General features: G+C 40.1%; 1 protein-coding gene across 1 annotated transcript in view; it reads right to left on the bottom strand.

Moving 5' to 3' along the window:
- Positions 1–18,826, bottom strand: part of cacna1ba (calcium channel, voltage-dependent, N type, alpha 1B subunit, a) — a 134,429-nt gene that overhangs the window by 33,270 nt on the left and 82,333 nt on the right. Inside the window, exons 19-28 of the mRNA XM_070833487.1 lie at positions 17,171–17,236; positions 15,929–15,964; positions 14,159–14,944; positions 13,068–13,261; positions 11,519–11,639; positions 9,464–9,593; positions 9,108–9,167; positions 8,574–8,680; positions 7,741–7,752; positions 5,057–5,077 (exon numbers count right to left, since the gene is read on the bottom strand). Coding sequence (XP_070689588.1) covers positions 5,057–5,077; positions 7,741–7,752; positions 8,574–8,680; positions 9,108–9,167; positions 9,464–9,593; positions 11,519–11,639; positions 13,068–13,261; positions 14,159–14,944; positions 15,929–15,964; positions 17,171–17,236 — 1,533 coding nt within the window. The remainder of the gene's footprint in view (positions 1–5,056; positions 5,078–7,740; positions 7,753–8,573; positions 8,681–9,107; positions 9,168–9,463; positions 9,594–11,518; positions 11,640–13,067; positions 13,262–14,158; positions 14,945–15,928; positions 15,965–17,170; positions 17,237–18,826) is intronic.

The following is an 18,826-nucleotide window of genomic DNA, read 5'->3' as shown; positions in this document are numbered from 1 at the left end:
GGCACTCCGGCTTCCTCCCAGTCTACAGACATGCAGGTTAGGTTAATTGGTCACTCTAAATTGCCCATAGGATGTGAGCGTGAGTTGCTGTCTCAATGTGTCTACACTGTGATTGGCAACCATTCCAGAGTGTACCCCACCTCTCACCAAATATCAGCTGGGATTGGCTCCAGCCCTCTGTGACCCTTAAGTATAAGCGATATAGACAATGGATGGATGGAAAACATAGATTTTTTGAAGTGGGGTTGTTTGAGGTACTTATGTATAGTTAGTGTATTGCCTACAAAGGATAGTGGTTGGTACATCTTCAGTTGGGGAAGCAGACAGGATAACCTGCATGAATGCTAAGCAATGTACTGCTGGTGATAGGGCCTGTAGTAATACATATTTCAGCCACCTAAAAAAATCCTGTATAAAAAATTCAGTATCAGGTTAAATGTTCACTATATCTAAAATATTTTCACCAGTTCACCTTGCCGTCAGACAGCCCTTTCTTCTTGAAGCCGTTATATCCATCTATGCTCTCTTCCAAGAAACACCATTGACAAAAACAATCATTTTACCTGCAGAACAAAGGCGTTGCTGATATTGTGTCACTACTTAGATGCACCAGAAACATAATAATCAGTGATGGAGTTAATATCTATGTGCAGGTCTTCTTGAGTGTATGCTTAAGATGTGACACTGGATCCTTTCCTACAATGCAAAGAACTACAACAAGGTGTGGAGTATCGGATACAGAAAAATTGTTGGCCAGGACAATTGCTAGTTTTGTCCCATGCAGTGTGTTATAGTGAAGGACAACACAGAATCTATCATATAATGAGTAATAACTGTGCATGCCTTGCTTGAAGGCACTCCTGACATTGCACTCATTTCTACAAATGTAAAGTGATGGTGGTAGTTCTGTGAAGAATGAAAGAAGACTTGAGAAATGTTCAAACCCGGCTGCTTTATCATCCCCTATCACTGTGTAAAGGGTTCTAAGGTTCTTGTCCGATTGTCAGTTCTTGAAATTTGCAGATGGGGAGGGGGTTCTAGATGCTGTTCATTGGTGCTGTTCAATGACCTGCCTTCAGTTGAAACATTCTGACCCCTTTATGGTGCCACTATCTGAAATCAGCTAAGCATCTACCAGGGAACAAACGAGTCAACCAGTTTCAAACTAGTAAACTTTCAAATGTAAACTGAAATCTGTGTGCCCAGGAGTCCCCGGAGAGCAGTGGTGATACTGAGTGAATATCCTGGTGTAATAAAAACTAAATGCATAGTACTTTCAAATTCTACAAATTTGTCAATCCAAAAAGAAACAGAGAACCAGACCAACTGCAAACACTACTTCCTAGAGAAAAGGAATACCGTGAATTCATGAACTGAGTGCTGGTTTGTTGTTGGTTGAGATATAGAAAATATGGAAAAGATGTGGGATATAGAACAGAATATCTTTAAGACAAATGACAAGAAGGCTGCAGTATTGAAATCCTACCCACACAGGAAGGATAAGACAAAAATCCTCTGACTTTCTTTGTTCTTTGTAATCACCTGCACGTCGGTAGTATTATTGGGTCTACAGTCTTAGAAGCTTAGGATTGGCCTGTGCTGAATAAGCACTGCAAAGAGCTCTGCAAATGGTGATAGGAAACATATTTCTAAGGATAATGTGAAAGGAGTCCAGACAAATGTCACAGGTAACGTCTTGCTATCTTATCTTAAAAAGTGCAAAACACTAACTTAAAACCACTTATTCCAATCGATCAGCTATGTGATCTGAGTATCCTACCTCCTGTGCAGTGACCCATTTTGAACCACTGTCCTAATGTCATAAAATTACAAAAACGTGAAATCAACAAGATGAACATTAACACAATACAACTGCTTAGTGTCTCTTCGTGTTTTATGCCTTTCATTGGTGTATATCAGATTATTCATATTCAACTGCTGCGCTATTATGGGCTATTCAAATACTTTCACGAGTTACCTTATTTACAGATTTAGTTTATTTATTTATTTTAAGATTTAGTTTGAGTATCTGCCTCAATATGAGAAGAGTTTTGTTGCTGGAATTTAGTGTTGAAATGAATTGTGTAATCTTCCATCCATTTTGCGGCACTTATCCAGGGCTGGGTTGTGTTGGCAAAATGCTAAGCAAGGTAGTCCAGACATCCCTCTCTCCGGCAACGTCTGCCAGCTCCTCCTGGGGGATCCTGAGGCATACCCAAAACAGATGATATATATAATCCCTCTAGCATGATGTGGGTCTCCGCCAGGGTGTCCTGCCAGTTGGATGTACCTGGAGGCATCCTTACCAGATTCTCTAACCACCTCAACTAGCTCCTTTTGATGGGAAAGGGCAGTGACTCTTCTCCGAGCTTCATTTTGGATATCAAAGCTCTTCAGCCTGTCCTTTACCTTAATGGTTAGCCCTGCCTCTTGAACCTGCAATCTCAATTTCCAGTTCAACCCCAAAGTTTGTGACCGAACGTGAGAGCTGAAATGTTTATCAAATGGTGAATTGAGAGCTTTACTCCCTCTAAATAATAAAGATGAACACATTACTGCTGATGCTGCACCAATTCACTTGCCAACACCATGCTCCATTTGACCCTCACTGGTTAGCCCCTAAGATACTCCTTCAATTAGGGCAGCAAACTCACTCCCAATCTAGAGTAATCCACCATTTCCATTAGAAAATGATGGCGTCAGACACACGGGTGCTCATCCTGACCGTTTCACATTCTGCTGCAAACGGTCAATAGTACATTGTGCTTTGCCTAAACTTTGATGAGGCTCTGATAATGTTGCTGAAAGATAATAGTGGTAAAAGTGAACCCAATGACTCTTGTGGCTACTTTTTAATGTTTCCTACTAGGATATTTTCTGAAATGGATTATATTGAACAGTTCCAAATGTTGCCACAGGGTGTCTAGAAGCTCCCCAAAACCCTGAACTCCACTTTGACAACCACCGCAATCAGCTGTAGGGTGACAAACAGCATGGAATCCATGTGATATGAGTAGCTTTTGTCTGTCTATTATTCTAATGACATCCTTTACTCCAATCACAACCACATGCAACAACTTCCATGCTTTGATGCACATTAGTCTAGCATGCGTTCCCAGTGACATAAGGCCAGAGGGTTTTTAGAATGGACACTCACACAGTTACAATGAGGGCTGAGAGAACAGCCACATAAGATATTCTGATAGCTTTCAAAGAATACTCCTCAACACCAAGATATATATAGTGAGGATGCAGGAGAGAACGTGAGATTGGGCTCGTTACAGGAGTGAAAACGTGACAAAAGTCTGTCAGATAATTAGGGGAATGTGAAAGTTCAAATGATAATGAGGACATCTGGCTCAGATGTGACTGAGGCCACAACTGTTCATAATTTCCTTGAAATGAGAACAGGGAGTTGGGCCCCGAAAATAAAATCCCTCTTCCAACTGTCTCGGCAATGCTCTATTTTTATTTTCATTAAATTGCATAAATATTTAAAGGATTTACTTATTCAGATTTTTAGTCTATCTTAACAAAATACAAATTTTAAGTTCCTTATCTCCACTTAAGCTATGAAGCATTACCTCCGTACAGCAACTACACACAGAAGTACTTTTACCAATACAAATACAAATAATCAATGCAAAGACAGGCAGTGGGTGTGGAATTCCTCAAAGCCAGCCAGAGTAAATTGAACCAAAGACACTGACACTCAAGTTGAAAATATTTCAACATGAACTAACGCATGACACACATCGGCCATGTTGTCTAGTCCCATCATTTGATGCCTGTTAATTGTTTATTGCTCCTAGCACGCATCATAGAGTCAAAACATTTTGTACAGTAGCACCAGACTTGGGGGGTCCACAATCAACTTTCTGTGAAAAAAATGCACTCTAAAGTTTAAGTTAGACTACAGGTGGCTATCCTCAGCAAGGACTTATGGCATTTTTGGTATGGTATTTATGGTGAAGTATTTATGGTATGGTATAATTGATGGTATTTATAGGTATGTCAGTCAAGTATTTCAAGTAAAGTAAAGGAAACACAGAGGGAATTTTGTACAGAAAAAAACCATCATGAGGTATCAACTTAATTTGTTTAACACAGACTGTAGAAACCACAACCAAAGAAGTGTCTGTTGAACTTTAGAATGCATTTTCGCATACAAAAAGGACTGGACATTTTTACTGATCTCTTACATTGGAGTTACGCGGGAAGGGATCCCTTCATAGCCAGTATGGAGAAGAGGAATGAATGCAGTTACTAGTAACTCAACATACATATGACCATCAATCAAGATAGAGTTGAAAAAACAGGTTGCATCCTAAAACAAAATCAACATTTATGACACCAATTTTTTTTGGCCAAAAGCCAAAAAGCCATTGGGCTTCACTGGCTGTGTGCACACTACGAGGGCCTTCACATGCAACTCCTGCTGTACTTCATGTTTCTCAGGTAGAAAGGAGGAAAATGAGTGTACATAGGCCCAAGTTTGCTGAAAGTGGCTGGGTGTGAAGAAGGATATATATTATCCAACACAAGAGGAAAAGTACTTTTTGAAGACAATCACCTCTGAATGACAGGTTTCATTCCAAAGTGCAGTAAAATAAATTAACTGCTGATTGGTTACTAATGAAATGTACTATTTTTGAAATAATCATCTAGGTGAGATTTAGATTTAAATAACTCTTACTGTTGTCTTAATATTACTATTGATTATGGAAGTTGTGATCAAGAAAACACAAAGTAAAAGTAGAAAGTTTGATTTTCACACAAAAGTATTATAAAGCATCATTTTGGAATGAAACTGCTAAAACCATCAGTGGTTTCGGTAGACAGAGGAAGGTTTCAATTGAAAGCTGTCAGATAAGAGTTACTGTGGTCTTAAAAAGGCATTTGATTCACTGGATTATGGTTTTAATTGTTTTATACAAGAAGCTGATCTAAGCACAAGAAGAATGGTAGTTAGAGAGGGTTGGAATTGGGGGAAGAGGGGTAGGTAAGGTATGGGTATAGGGTGGGGGGGTCAGGGTGGCATAGGGAGGTTCCCCACCTGGTCACACCTTGTTGCGATCTACTTGGGGGAAAACAGTGGTAAAACAAGGTACAGCACATTTATGGATGCTTCACACAAACAAACAAAATAAAGCATATGTTTGCATCAAGCGACAACACCATGATGATTATATATAGATAAATTTGATATATATTTTGGTTGGTAGCAGACAACTGGGTGAGTAAATCCCAGTAAAGAACTGGCTCCACAAAAAAAGCAGGTGTGATTGGATGCTGAATGGGCCTGCACTTTTTGGAGATAGCCTAACACACAAATCAAGACTGTTGGTGATTATAACTTGCTCAGCTCTTGTTCTGTAAATACGCGCTGCTACAACTTCTCAATCTCAACCAAAACATCAAATAAAAAGGGAAAATGCTAACAAACAAAACAGGCCTATTTTAAAAAAAAAAAAAATCAATAATGCAAAAAATTATTTTCAAAAAAAGAAGAAAAAAAAAGAAACATCATCCCATCCCTGAAAACCAGGTCATCACTAGCATTGCAGTTTGCAGCATCAAACATGAAATGTACCAAAAAGCTGCAGACTGGGCTCAACAGCTGAGTGGTTCCAGTACATGAGATGACAGATTCACAGATTCGGCTTTGATGGGGATGCTATGGTTCTTTGTCCTTGTCACAGGCAAATGGACTGCAGGCAGAACAAGCTCTGGGGACATGCATGATGAGTTGAAGACAGCTGTCTATCAGAGAGTATTTTCTATCTGTAACTTTCAATATGGAAGTGGCCTGGAGCAAAATAGCCTTTGCAAATAATTGGAGTTTCTTAGTTTAAGCGTTAAATATGTTGAACTTATTGCATGAGAACAAGGTCACGGTTATGGAGATCCAAGTGTTCAATATCAAATGAGACATGGATATAAAATCAGACATCATGAAGTGAAGATTTTCATTAGTAAACGCAATCAAAGAAATGTGGCTCATCATTATTAGTTCCTTCCTTCCTTTCCCAAAGGAGCCATTAATGGAGATCAATTCAATATAATGCTATTCTTTTAAAATATCCCCTATCCTCTGTTTTGTATTCTATGTATTTGAGGTTGCTGTGCTTCAGTCTGGTATTATCAGCATGACAATGACAATTTCAGCTGACATAACCAAGCAAAACAAGTTATTAATGATGTGACCTTGTCAGTAGTTCTGGGTTGTCACTGTAGGTAATAATTTCATTGTCATCTATATATAATTTCATTATTATCTACAGTGGCATAGATAATATGTTTTTCATTATGTCTTGTTTCTTTATTATCATTATTATTGTTGTTGATGTTGATGTTGTTCATGAACATTGGGTCTCCATATTATGCACGTCATTAGTCACTGAAATACACTGTGGATAAATTTTAAGCATGAAATTATATTCACAAATGCTATTCAGCACAGGTGTCAAGCCAACCCATATAAATGTCTACAGTATGATGGTAAGTGGGGCAGATACAGGTTAAGGAGGGAAGTGTGAAACAAACTGCATGTAAATGGAAATGATGTGACAGCGTGGTCATAGGGCAGTCATTAAAAACCTGTGGCTAACAGCACCGAGTGCTGCCATACAGTCTGTAATGTGCATGCTATGATCACAGAGAAGATTGATATTCCCTGAGACATATTCATGGCCTCCAGCAGCAGCGTGCTTGTTAAATTAGAGAGCCTCTGGTGAATTAAAAATAGAGAATGTTAAATTGATGGAGGAGAAGGATGACGAGCACGCAGGTGACATGCCCCTCCGTAGCAGAGGAGAGCATGGAGGAAGGACCTTTAGCCAAGCACAGGAAGGTCTTCGATGGACGACGACATGTGAGTGTATCTCAGGCACAACAGTGCACACTGCAAAAAACACCCATCCTCACAAGCAATTTCTCTTCATATACTGCATGTCTTACGATCTGTACAGGATAAAAACACCTTAACAGCTGATGGCTGCTTTGGCAACAACAACTGAAGGAAATCCAGTAAAGCTGAGGTGATTTTCCACTGACAATAGCCTTTAGACCAGAATTCTGTGCAGCTGATGTGTGTTCTGTTTGCAGAAAAAATTACTTTGTTCAATTAAGGAAATGTAGGAAATAAGTATGTTCATATTCTTGATATGTCATTAAATCTGTGTCTCAGTTCACAGAGTGATTTTTTTGCATTCACATAAATTATACTTTGAGCACAAAGGGGATATTTGTTTGTTTAAACCCTTCTTTGCATGTAAATTCTCTCCAAAATAGATCTTCTTAGTGTGAAAAAAATTGTGCATGAAATGGCCAATTGCCCTCTCATAATTGAGGCACAAATATAATTCCATACCACAGACAAGGCAGGTTAAGTAAGTGTGGTTACAGCAAACTAGTTAACTTCCAGGCTTCATCACAAAATAACTACTGAAATTCAAAACTAAACCAAAAACATCTGTTCTTAGATTTCTTAATTTGAATGAATTTTAATTCACATTTACTTTTACTGAAACAAAAACTATTATCTTATAGAATATAGTTGCATTCCTCATCCTATAAAATGTGCCTTCGAAGAAAAACCTGGATACATTTCAAGAAGACTGAATATGTGAGGAAATTACTTGTTTTTGCAGTGTAAGCCGTGTCTGTTTTCTCTCTCACATACATACACACAGACAATGACATAGACAGGCAAGATGAGAGAGGTAGAGGAGGCATTACCCCATGAAGCTCCTTCAAAATGATCCCAGCACAGAAACAGGGAAAGGACCGTGTCAATAAACAGAGTGCTCAGCACCACAACACTCAAAAAAAACACACACACACACACACACACACGCTTCGTCTGAGAAAAAACCTGTGCACAGTAATACAAGCTTACAGTACGTATTGTAACAATCACAAATCATCCCATTACCTTCAGACACATTGGAAACATTAAAATGACATTGTAAAATCCATGAATAAAAATATTCAAGAAAAAAAACTTAATAGAAATGTCGTGACTTTTGGAAATAACTGTTAATTAATGAATAACAAATATAAGACTTGAACTGTCACATAAAATTACCATATTGATGATTATGTATTATAATTCTAGCTCAACCCCTTCTAACAGCACTTTATGGATTTACACTTTGATCCCACCTGAGTTCAGAATCTAGTGGATTGGCACAGGAGCAGAGTGACAGCTTTCATATGTGTTCATAGAAACTGAATCATAAGACATAATTCAGTTGTTCTATTTTATACAGGTTTTGTTCTGTAAAGGGCCCTTTAGAACAAACAACGAGCTAATCTTCCTCTTCTGTTAAATTACCTTCCTGTTTAAATTACCTTTCCATTTAAATTGACTGTTCCATTTTCTTCAAATGAACATTCGGCAGACATGATGCTGCGACGCTGTTCTCTGTCCCCCACAGTCCACACTGGACATGTTGTTTCTGACTGATGTTTGGCATATTTGCATCCACCAAATCTGATTAACAGGGCTAACCTTTTACAAGCAGGAGACGTTTATTTTATAACAAAAAGGTAGCAGTCATTGAACTTACGAAAATGCAAAGGCCACCAGCGCCCCACTGACCACTATGAAGTCCAGAATGTTCCACAGGTCCCTGAAGTAGGATCCAGGATGAAGCAGCAGGCCAAGGTCCACCATCTAAACCAAAGACATTTGCAGTTATGTTTTCTTATTTTCATTCATTTGATTTGACTTCGCTCTTTTTTTATTTGAATAATTTGGATTTATTGCAAAAGAGCTTTTGCTATGTAACGATATTATCAGGCTTGTACTGAGTCAGTCTATTATGTAAAATCTTTGGTGATTATCTTATAGTATTCATACTTTTAACTCAGGATGACATTTATAAATTGTCAATTTTGAACTTGAAATGGGAATTACTGTCCTTGTGCGATTAATAAAAAATAAATAAAAAGGGACAGTAACGCAGCCTGATATCCAGAGAACAATGGCCACAGTGACATGAGGTCCTGGTACTGACTGCCTCAATGTCCTCTCCACATTTACTTTCAGTCAGCAAATTAACTTACTAACTTAAATAATAATAAATAATCTACATGCTTACCTTTATCACCATTTCAAAAGTGAAAACACCAGTGAAGGCATAGTCCAGATATTTGAGCACCTGCAAAAGAGAGACTCAATCAGTGCTGAAACAGATGACAGAGAAATTAAGAAAGGTATTATCCTCTGGGTTCATGGCAGACGCTGTGTGTAATAATCATGTATATCCTGTTTTAGCCACCGCATGTTCATGTGTTAACAAGATATAGTATCTATGTTCCAACTGTTTAATGAATATAATTCATTGACAGGCTAAACTACACACTAACCAGAAGCACAGTTTTGTACATGAATGCAGCGACTATCATAATATCTGTGTGCATGTGTTACTGTGTAAATGTACACTGGGTGTCTCACATTGTTGCGAGGGGCGTTCGTCCAGACGGGGTCCTCTGCTGCCAACGCGATACTGCTCATAGCAATGACAACCAGGATAGACATCTCAAAATAACGCAGAGTCACAATGTAGTGACATAAGCGCCTCACCCTGAGGAGAGAGAGAAAGGGACAGACAGACAGAGGGAGATAACAGTAAGCAGTAGGCACAGACAGAACAAAAGCTGGGTTGTGGCAGCCGCCTCTATCTCCTCACTGTCCTTACTTTATTTGCTAAAACACATGCATAGGTTTAAAACACATCACTACATGCTCATCAGGGAAAATATTTAACAACGACGAATTATAGCTTATAATGACACCACTACTATGCTTTTTCATTCGTGCCAATGTTCCAATACACAGGAAGCTCCAGATACAACGTAGCGTATAACAGAAACTGAGGACAAATCCAGTCAGGAAATCAAAGTAATGCAAAAGCGTATCAGAAGTGGTAAAAAGGAAGTGAACACTGTCGTAGATGGCAGTACCGACAACCCTCAAACACATGCTAACTCCATGTATAGCATAACGCTCAGATCAAATTCAAACCCACAGGACGCAGAAAGCCTAAAGTGTAGATCCTGATTGCTTTTTGTAGTGATTTATCGTCAGTCTTTATGGCATGGTGGATCTGTGGAGCTTTATATGTTTAGACTGTAAAGAGCATTCCCCATTTCCAAAAAAAAAACATGTCCTGTCCTGATAAAGGTAGAATGCAGTGTTGACTGGACCTAAGCATGGACCTGGACCTTGTTTTCTCCTTCTTGGACCTTAGCAGTGTTTTAAGAGTCTTCTCAGAGCAATAACTAGAAAAGTAAAACCAAAAGTAGAATATAATGGTAGAAATAAAGCAACAGGGTAATATCATTCACATCAGGGGTGCCCAATACGTGGGGTAGTGCGGGTAGATCGCGTGACATTAAAAGAAAAAGAAAAGATTTTAGTCCATCATCTATCATCCCTAATTAGGACTAAGCAGTTTAGAAAATTAATGAATGTCTGTATCCTCCCTACGGCGTTTGCGACTTGATTGACGTACAGGGCGGCCAGTCTGAGATCTCTTCTCTGCTACGGGAGGGACATGAGCGGTCAAACGCGCTAGCTACTGCAAAACTCCAGCGAACTCTCGAAGTGAACTGGTTAGCCTTCCAATTTATATCTACTAAAGAAGGGATACTCTGGGATGGGGAACAGGATAGGGAGGGATATTTGACTCCATTCAGTGCAAGTCAGCAGAGGAAGGTAGTGACCATAAATGTATTGAATGTTCCAATTCCTCTTGTCACTTGTGTGCACTATTGATGGTTCCATCACTGTTTGTCACCTATGTGCTTTACTGCTGTCAGTTTGTATGTGTAATACCAAGGGTTACATTAGCTGCAGTTATGCAGTGTACGCCAACATAAATTGAATATATAAAGTATACTCAGTATATATATATATGAATATATGTTTAGCATTTTTAATGTAGGTAGATCATTTTGACCTGGCCATTTTAAAAGTAGCACGCAAAGCTGAAAAGGTGTGGGCACCCCTGATGCACATCATGCAAATAATCAACTGCATGCATTGACAACAACTTCAGCAGAACTCTCAGAGACAATAATTTGAATTACTCCATGCATTGTTAAAAAAAACCTGTCTAATATACTGAGACAAGTGAAGATATGCCACTACAAGATCAACATGCTATAGACAGGCTTACTAGAGATGTATGAAACCTTTCTGACCATGTAGATATGACTAGATACTGTGCCAACTGCCAGTGCGTTTATGTGAAGTTTTACTAGTATTTTGATGTGACAGGCACTGGTAAAGAGAGGCGCTGGTCTCTTGAGGAGGTCAACTTTACTGCTTTTACTAGCGGGGCAGCAGAGAGGGAATAATTCAACACACACAGGCTTGTGAGAGTGCAGCACTCACTGTTGTGTAGGACTGTGTGACTCTTGGTATTGATGATATTCTGGTATATAAATATGGGAGTACATGGGAGGTCTTACAGGAAGTGAAGAAGTGGATAAAGAAGTGACTCACGGATTGGTCTGTCGAAAGATGAACATGGAACTGTAAGGCAGGATGGGTTTGGGTCCACTTTGACCTAGATCTTCCAGGGCCTTCTCATTCATGGGCATCGTCTCACAGTCAATACTGTTCACTGGGAAGACGGACAGTTTGATTACAGCAAAGCAGGCAAGGGTCATGACTTTCACACGGCTTCTGTCCTGTACCAAATACAGTAGGTAATTTAGGTTGGAATCTTGACTTAACTAATTACCTACAAGGCAGAGTAGCATTGAATAACAACCCCCAACTATGGTCACATGTAATATATTATCCTCACAACACAACCGGGGAGTAAATCAGATCTGTTTGTTCACCCTTAACCAGGAGTCATAATAATTGTCATGAACGTGTTCTCTCTCTTGCTGATGTTGCTGTATACATAGTTATTGGGTGGAAGGGAAGGGTTATTTAATGGGGTCTCACAAGTCTCAACCCCTGTCAATCCATCTACCCTCTGCTTTATTTGGGGGCTACTTGACTCAGTCTTATGAAGGACCTTTTGGCAGGACTCTTGATACTTCCTGTTCTTCCCACTCAGCATTCATGGACTATGGGCATTTTTCATTTTGTTAAGTTAGATAAAATAAGATGTACAATAAGGCCGTCACCTGTGCCGGACTTACAGCACCAACCAAAGAGGGCAATGTTTCCACGTCACATACAGTTGGAGAGCTTAGATGCATGTTGCTCCCCATCTTTTTCCCCCTCATTACCTCTCTACCGATGAACTGATGATTATAATAAAGGCCTATAATGTCCAAACAGTAATTTAAATAGCAGCTCATTTTAAAGTCCATGTAAAGCAATAATAACTATGTGTTGGAAGTTTGTAACACACAGAAGCACGTGTTATTAACTATCTGGCCAAATTTGAATGATTAAAGACGATCAATAAAATACATCGCCAAGTATATAAATTAGGTTTCAATATTGTCATAAAGTAAGCAGTGTTCTTTGCTCTGAAACGCTGCCACCTTTTTCATTCTATTATCTTTTCGAGACCACTATTATCTTAAAATAACTCATTACATAATTCATTAGGTAGGTAAGTGAACACAAGAGAATTGTACCTATAGCAGACAAATCAACAGGCACAAAATGATTTATTGAGAAATGTTCTGACTCCACAGCCCTTAGATTCCCAGGCTGGAGCAGATCCTGGCATTTCCCTGCCTCTATCAGCTCCATTTATTTTGTCTTTGCAACTTGAACTACGTAAATAGAATTCAGACAAAGAAAATAGGTATTATTCATCAAGGAAAAGACGTGCACTTTGTTTTGTCTCTTGACCCTGGTACTAACAGACACCTATGCAAAAATGAAATGCAGAAATGCACACACTGCACACACATCTGTTTAAAACCCATCCCACCATCTCTTCACAGTAAATGACAGATCCTCTGTGCTCAGGATACTGCACTTAATTTTCCTGTGAGTGACTAAGAAAAAAGAATAACAACGCCATCTATCTAATAAGCCACATTCTGTGTGCGTCCTGTAGGCCTCAGCCGGTACTAACTTTGAATGAGGGTGGTCTCTCCAGGTGGGGCGGTGATAGTTACAGGAGGAATTTGGATAGAGGTTTGGCCAGTTCTTCTGACATTCCTCTGGTTGTCTGAGTCTTCTGGTCGGTCAGAGGCCCAGTTGTCCCCCCCAGAGCCCTGCTGAGGTGAGATGGCTAAGGACTCCCCCTCTGAGTCACCGCACCTGTCCCTTGAACGGAGACAGCATCTTAGATGTTAATTTACAGTACAGTCTCGAATGACATCTCATACTGATGCCAGCCTGTGTGTAACATAATGAGTGTGCTACTCGCCATCACTGTCAGCAAGATTTCATTTGATTTGACAAAAGCTGGTTTACGTTAACAGACTAGTAGAAACACCATGTAATACTGCAAGTTCACTGGAAAATAATCTTGGAATGGTTCCTGCATTACGTCTGCTACATTCACTGAAACTGGAAATGTATACTGTATGTGTTTCCTGCATCTAGTCTATTCTGCAATCTTTTGTGTCTGAAGCAGTGAAGAAAGCTACTTCGAAGGAGAGAGGCCTCTGAACTGACGACGTGTGATCGCAAGTCATTTGGCCACGTGCCCACCGTTCACGCTGTCACACATCTGGATCGTTTATGTGAATTACTGACTGAAGGCAAAGTCAGCCTTATTTAATCCCATTTTTATTTCTTACATTATTTTTGTAAACTTATACAATTAGAAATGTTACAACATTGTGGTAGTGACGTCACTACACTCAAACTTTGAGCTCAGGACTATTTTAATATGATGACCTATTTCAGCTCATGTTCATTTATGCATTATTCTTTGCCTCCCTGAAATCATGGGGCTACAGTTCCTACGCTTTGCATCTAATGTGGATGTGAAAACCCTGAGATTAAACCTGAGAGTCAGCACTTTGACTTCACAGTTATTATTTCATTTCACAGACAATACAGAGCCAAGAAAGTGTCACTATCCTAATACTTCCTGACTGCACAGTATTACCAAACAGATGTGGGAAGTGGATTAAGAAAGTGAATCTGTAGTTGGCCCCTGCTGGTTTAGCTTAGAGAAAACAGTATGGACCGTGCAGTAGCTTTGATTTTCACCTGTGACTGAGATTCTTCTCTCTGTCATTAGACTCCTCTCCTTCAACTGTGGATTCCCCCCTGGATCCATGAGTCCGATGTCTCCTCCTCTCTCCATTGGCACCACTGTCTCCTCTGGAGTTCCTGTCCACATCCCTGTTCGACGAATGTCCATCTTTGTGGCGGGATCTTCGCTCTCCCCTCCCTCCGCTGTTCACAGTCCCATTGCCCCCCCTGTTCTGGCGGTGTGAGTGATGATGACGATGTTCCTTCTCGCTCGTTGCTCCCCCACCTCTGCTGTCATCCACTGAGCTCTGATGGTGATGCCTCCTGCCTCCCTCTCGGCTACGGGACCTCTCTCCCTTCACCTCTTTGCCTCGGCCGCCGTCATTGTTTTTGGAGCGGCTGTGATGGACGTGGTGCCCGCCGTCCTTACAAGTGTCACCATTATCATTCGTCTCCTCTCTCGCTCTGGGCCGGTCCCTGTCTCTGTGGCGGTGGTGGCGGCGTGGCTGGTGAGGCAAAGGGGGAGGAGGGGGGTCGGCGGCAGTCTCAACCTCTCCTGGCATGCCGGGCTTGTGATGGTGGCCGCCCAGGAAAGGCCCGTCGCGAGGTTCAACAACAAGAGGTCGGTCAAGGTGGGTCATCATGTCAGGCCGAATGTGGAGCGCCGAGGACAGGCGGAGACGCTCCTCAGGCTCCAGCTCACTGTAGAGGGCCTCGCAACTTGCCCGGTTCTGCCTCCTCAGCTGGTTGGTCCTCTGCTCCCACACCGACATCGTCTTGACTGACTTCTGCGGCTCCTTACTAGGGGACGGGCAAAGGAACCAAACAAATCAAAAACCAATAAGTTTGATATTTCCATATGAAAGAATCTGTCAATACTTTTCTAAACCTCTGCTTTATGTCATAACAGCATAACAGCAGTTTTTACACAGGATCTAAGCACTTCCATGTATAAGCATAGATACACTGGCAGGCATGGTTTTCTTTGACATGTCAGAATGAATGTACTTTACACTTCATGACTTCACAGCACATAACACCGGCAGTATATTTAATTTTACATCTCATGATGGAACACATAGTCCCTACTTGCTGAATGATTTACAGTATGACAAAGGTGCAATGGAGCTTTCAACACAGCAAATCAGTTGGCCCATTTATCACAGTCTACTGTGGAGAGCTCGTCTGTGGATATGCCTGCACAAAGGCCAAGCATGGCCACATTACCATGCTCTGACATGCTACTTTCTTCTGTCAATTTCTGCGTGTAATACAGTACTTTGAAATGGCTGAATGCATGCACGCTTGATACTGACACTGGGCAAACTAAGAACAGTGCTATCTTTTCAACTGATTTTACAGAGGGAAATGACATGCTACAATGCCATCTCTTAACGTGGCATTTCAAAGAGGTCAATCTGTTCACTATACAGATTAGGAAGAGAGAATAACTTTAGCCCACGTTCTCAACACTCCATCATCCTACAGTTGCCTTCTTCGTACTTACCCTCTACATATGTTACATTCTTTATATATGAAAGTTCAAGAACACTCAAACTACACTTTAGAACTCCTCCTAAGAGATGGATGGACAACTTGCGACAGGATTCACTGAATAAACAGAAAAGCCCAAAACATGGTGTGCACGACAAAAATGCAGGGCAGCTCTGTTTTATTCATGTAGTCTTACTGTCAAGAATGTAAACGATGAGAATATGATTATGTATGTTTTAACAGATGTAATTATCATCATCGACCACCTTGCTAGCAGGCGGTTGGGTTTACCTCAGGTAGTGATGGACTGGGGTGCAGACATAACTCCTACAAAGGGAGCAACATTGAAACAAACAGAGGGAGAGAAGGAACTTCAAAGGGACTGAAACAGGTTACAGACAAAAGCACAGAGGGCTAAGCAAAATCATACAAAGAAGGATTTTTTTGCTGCGAAGAAGCAGGGAAATAGTGGGGAGAGGAGACAGTGATGCTGAAGACTGAATACACACCTGTGCTACTACAGACCTGTGGAATGTTTATCTTAGAGTCATAGCATTTGTTTTAATGTGTCACCAGAGGATATTACTAGAGGGACTTACTCAATGATGCTACCCAGTGAATGGATGTTATAACAGCTGCAGTAAAGTTAGTGTTTCTTTCGCTATCTCACTACAAGCATAAGTGTGTGTGTGTGTGTGTGTGTGTGTGTGTCTGGTGGGTGGGGGTGCAAGCAACAATGTGCCCTAAAGCTGCTTTATAATTGGGGAGTGATATATGTGATCTCATTTGAGACTACGATGGTTAACTCCCCACTCTCGCTACTCGCCAGCTTTTCACTAATTCTTCATGGTTACTACGTTTTGTAATACATAGTTTAACTGTACAACAAATGTGTGTGTCCTCTGAATGTTGAGAGTGAAAATAAAAGCAGACGGATTTCAGAAATCCAGAAGAAACAGGTTGTTACATTTAAAGATCTTGACTATGGGAACTGTGCTTTCAAAACCCAAAGCAGCACTGTTGTAATTTGCCTGTCAATACTGTCTGATGTCCTCAGGCCCAAGGACATTGGTTTTACTTAAGACTTGATTCTTTTAAAAATGCCAAACAAATATAATGCTAACACAGCAGTAACAACAGACATCACATGTGTACAGCCGGCTGTAAATATACATAACAGATACATTTAACAATCTACATTCAACAATGATATCTAGAAATCGACAGAAACAGAGGTGTAGTCACAGAATAAAAACATTCTCAGATGGCGATCACAAACAATCATACATAAACAAAGATATTGTGATTACTGACGCAGACACCCGTGACACTTGTCTATCACAGAGAAATAATAAAAACAGAACATGGGGATGGAAATATTGAAACACACACACACACACACACACAGCTGAATTCACACAGAAGAATGACTCATTGACACTAGAGGAGGATGGGGTTTTGCAGCAGAAGAGGAAAGATAAGAGAAGGGTAATGGGAGGATTTCAAAACTGTAACAGAGAGGTTATAACTCACAGTGAGTTAACGCTGCAGATGGATGAGCTGCTAGAGTGCGCGTTACCTCGACTGCGTGTTAGAAAACTGCACATGCACAAAACAAAAGTGGGGGAGGGGAAACATCATACAGAATGAAGTCAGAGAAACAACCAGACACAAGGCGACATTTCTTTTCTTTTCTGTCTTCTTTGTGTCCTTTAGCCTCCCACTACATTTCAGTGCAATGGGCAGTCAAGGCTCAGACTCATATGACAAGAGACTGAACCAGAAAGGATATATCACACAAATGGACCATCATTAGCTAAACTGAACTAGGAAAATACTATTAAAACCCAGATCTGAGAGAGTGGAGTCATACTGAAATGTATAAACAAGCCAAAGTTCACTTTAACTATTGATTTGAAAAACAAATTGAATTTTACAGATATTTGTAGAGATAGAGATCCAGCCCAGATGTCTGGTAGCCCTTGCATCGGGTTTGGACCTGAACGAAGGACTTTCAGCTGCGTTAATAGTTTTTTTTTTTGTTTGATGGGCACTTATAAGCAGCTGAACAAGCCAAACACACAGCACTGACATATTACCTGATAAAATGAATAGGGCAATTAAACAGTTGTCTGTTTACACATTCAGCAAACATGGAACAACATGATCATTCAGTAGGAGTCATGTTTGTGTCCACCTCAATTTAAGGCCAATATTCTCTCTCCCTTAGTTCCACTTTGGTCACTCCTGAGAGACATATCTGGCTCTTCTACTGTTAAATGCTTTACGATGTCCACCAGCTAGTCTCTAACTGTGTCTGCCTGCTGTTTGTTGCTGAGCAGGTAGTGTACAGTGAGTTTATCAGAGCCTATTCACTAAAAACAGCTGCCTGATGCTGGAAACCAGCCTGATGAGAGTGGAGTATGTCGATTGTAAAATCAAAAAGTTAGTTAAAAGGTGCTTTAAAGGTCCACAGAGCTGACAGGAACTGCAGAGTTAAGTGATAATTATCTTTGAGTTTTTTTACAACGAGAAACTCCTTTTCCATTACATAGAGTCATTTGATTTACTGTTTATAAATACTTTTACATGATATTGATTACTGCAACTTTAAAGACCAGAATGAATTAAGTCATTTATGGCATTCGTCTTTTGACCAAACTTCCCTCCTTCAAAGTATAAGAAAATAAATTAAATCCTGATCATTAAAATGTACTTAAACTCTGCATGCCCATTGTGCGTGCAGGGGCGAAAATCCCATTTCATTGTTGGGGGGGGACAATAAACAGTAAAATTTCAGAGAGTAACTCCTGGAGGGGACATGAAAAAATTGCTGTCTGGCCCTATCTACCTCTCTCTCCTTTGCAACTTGCCTTAAAAGGTTGATGATTTTAATTGGAGTTTTTTAACAATCAAAACTGAACAATCTTCGACTTTACAAGAAATTAGATCTGTCAAACTGAACATCAAGTCAAGGTGATAACTACAAATAATAATAAAAACATGAACATGACATCAAACTCATGCTTAAATAAATACTTTTACACATTTTAAAATCTGGATATCTCTCTAGAAACAAATTGTTAGCTATCATTAGCTATACGCTATTAGCTTAATCGGCTATTAGCTTAACCAGCTGTTAGCTTAACCAGCTATTAGCTTTACCGACTATTAGCTTAACCAGCTATT

This window comes from Pempheris klunzingeri, chromosome 7 (genome assembly GCF_042242105.1).
Source record: "Pempheris klunzingeri isolate RE-2024b chromosome 7, fPemKlu1.hap1, whole genome shotgun sequence".
Classification (NCBI taxonomy): domain Eukaryota; kingdom Metazoa; phylum Chordata; class Actinopteri; order Acropomatiformes; family Pempheridae; genus Pempheris; species Pempheris klunzingeri.
Note: the sequence above shows the minus strand (reverse complement) of the source record. Positions and strands in the feature narration are given on the sequence as shown.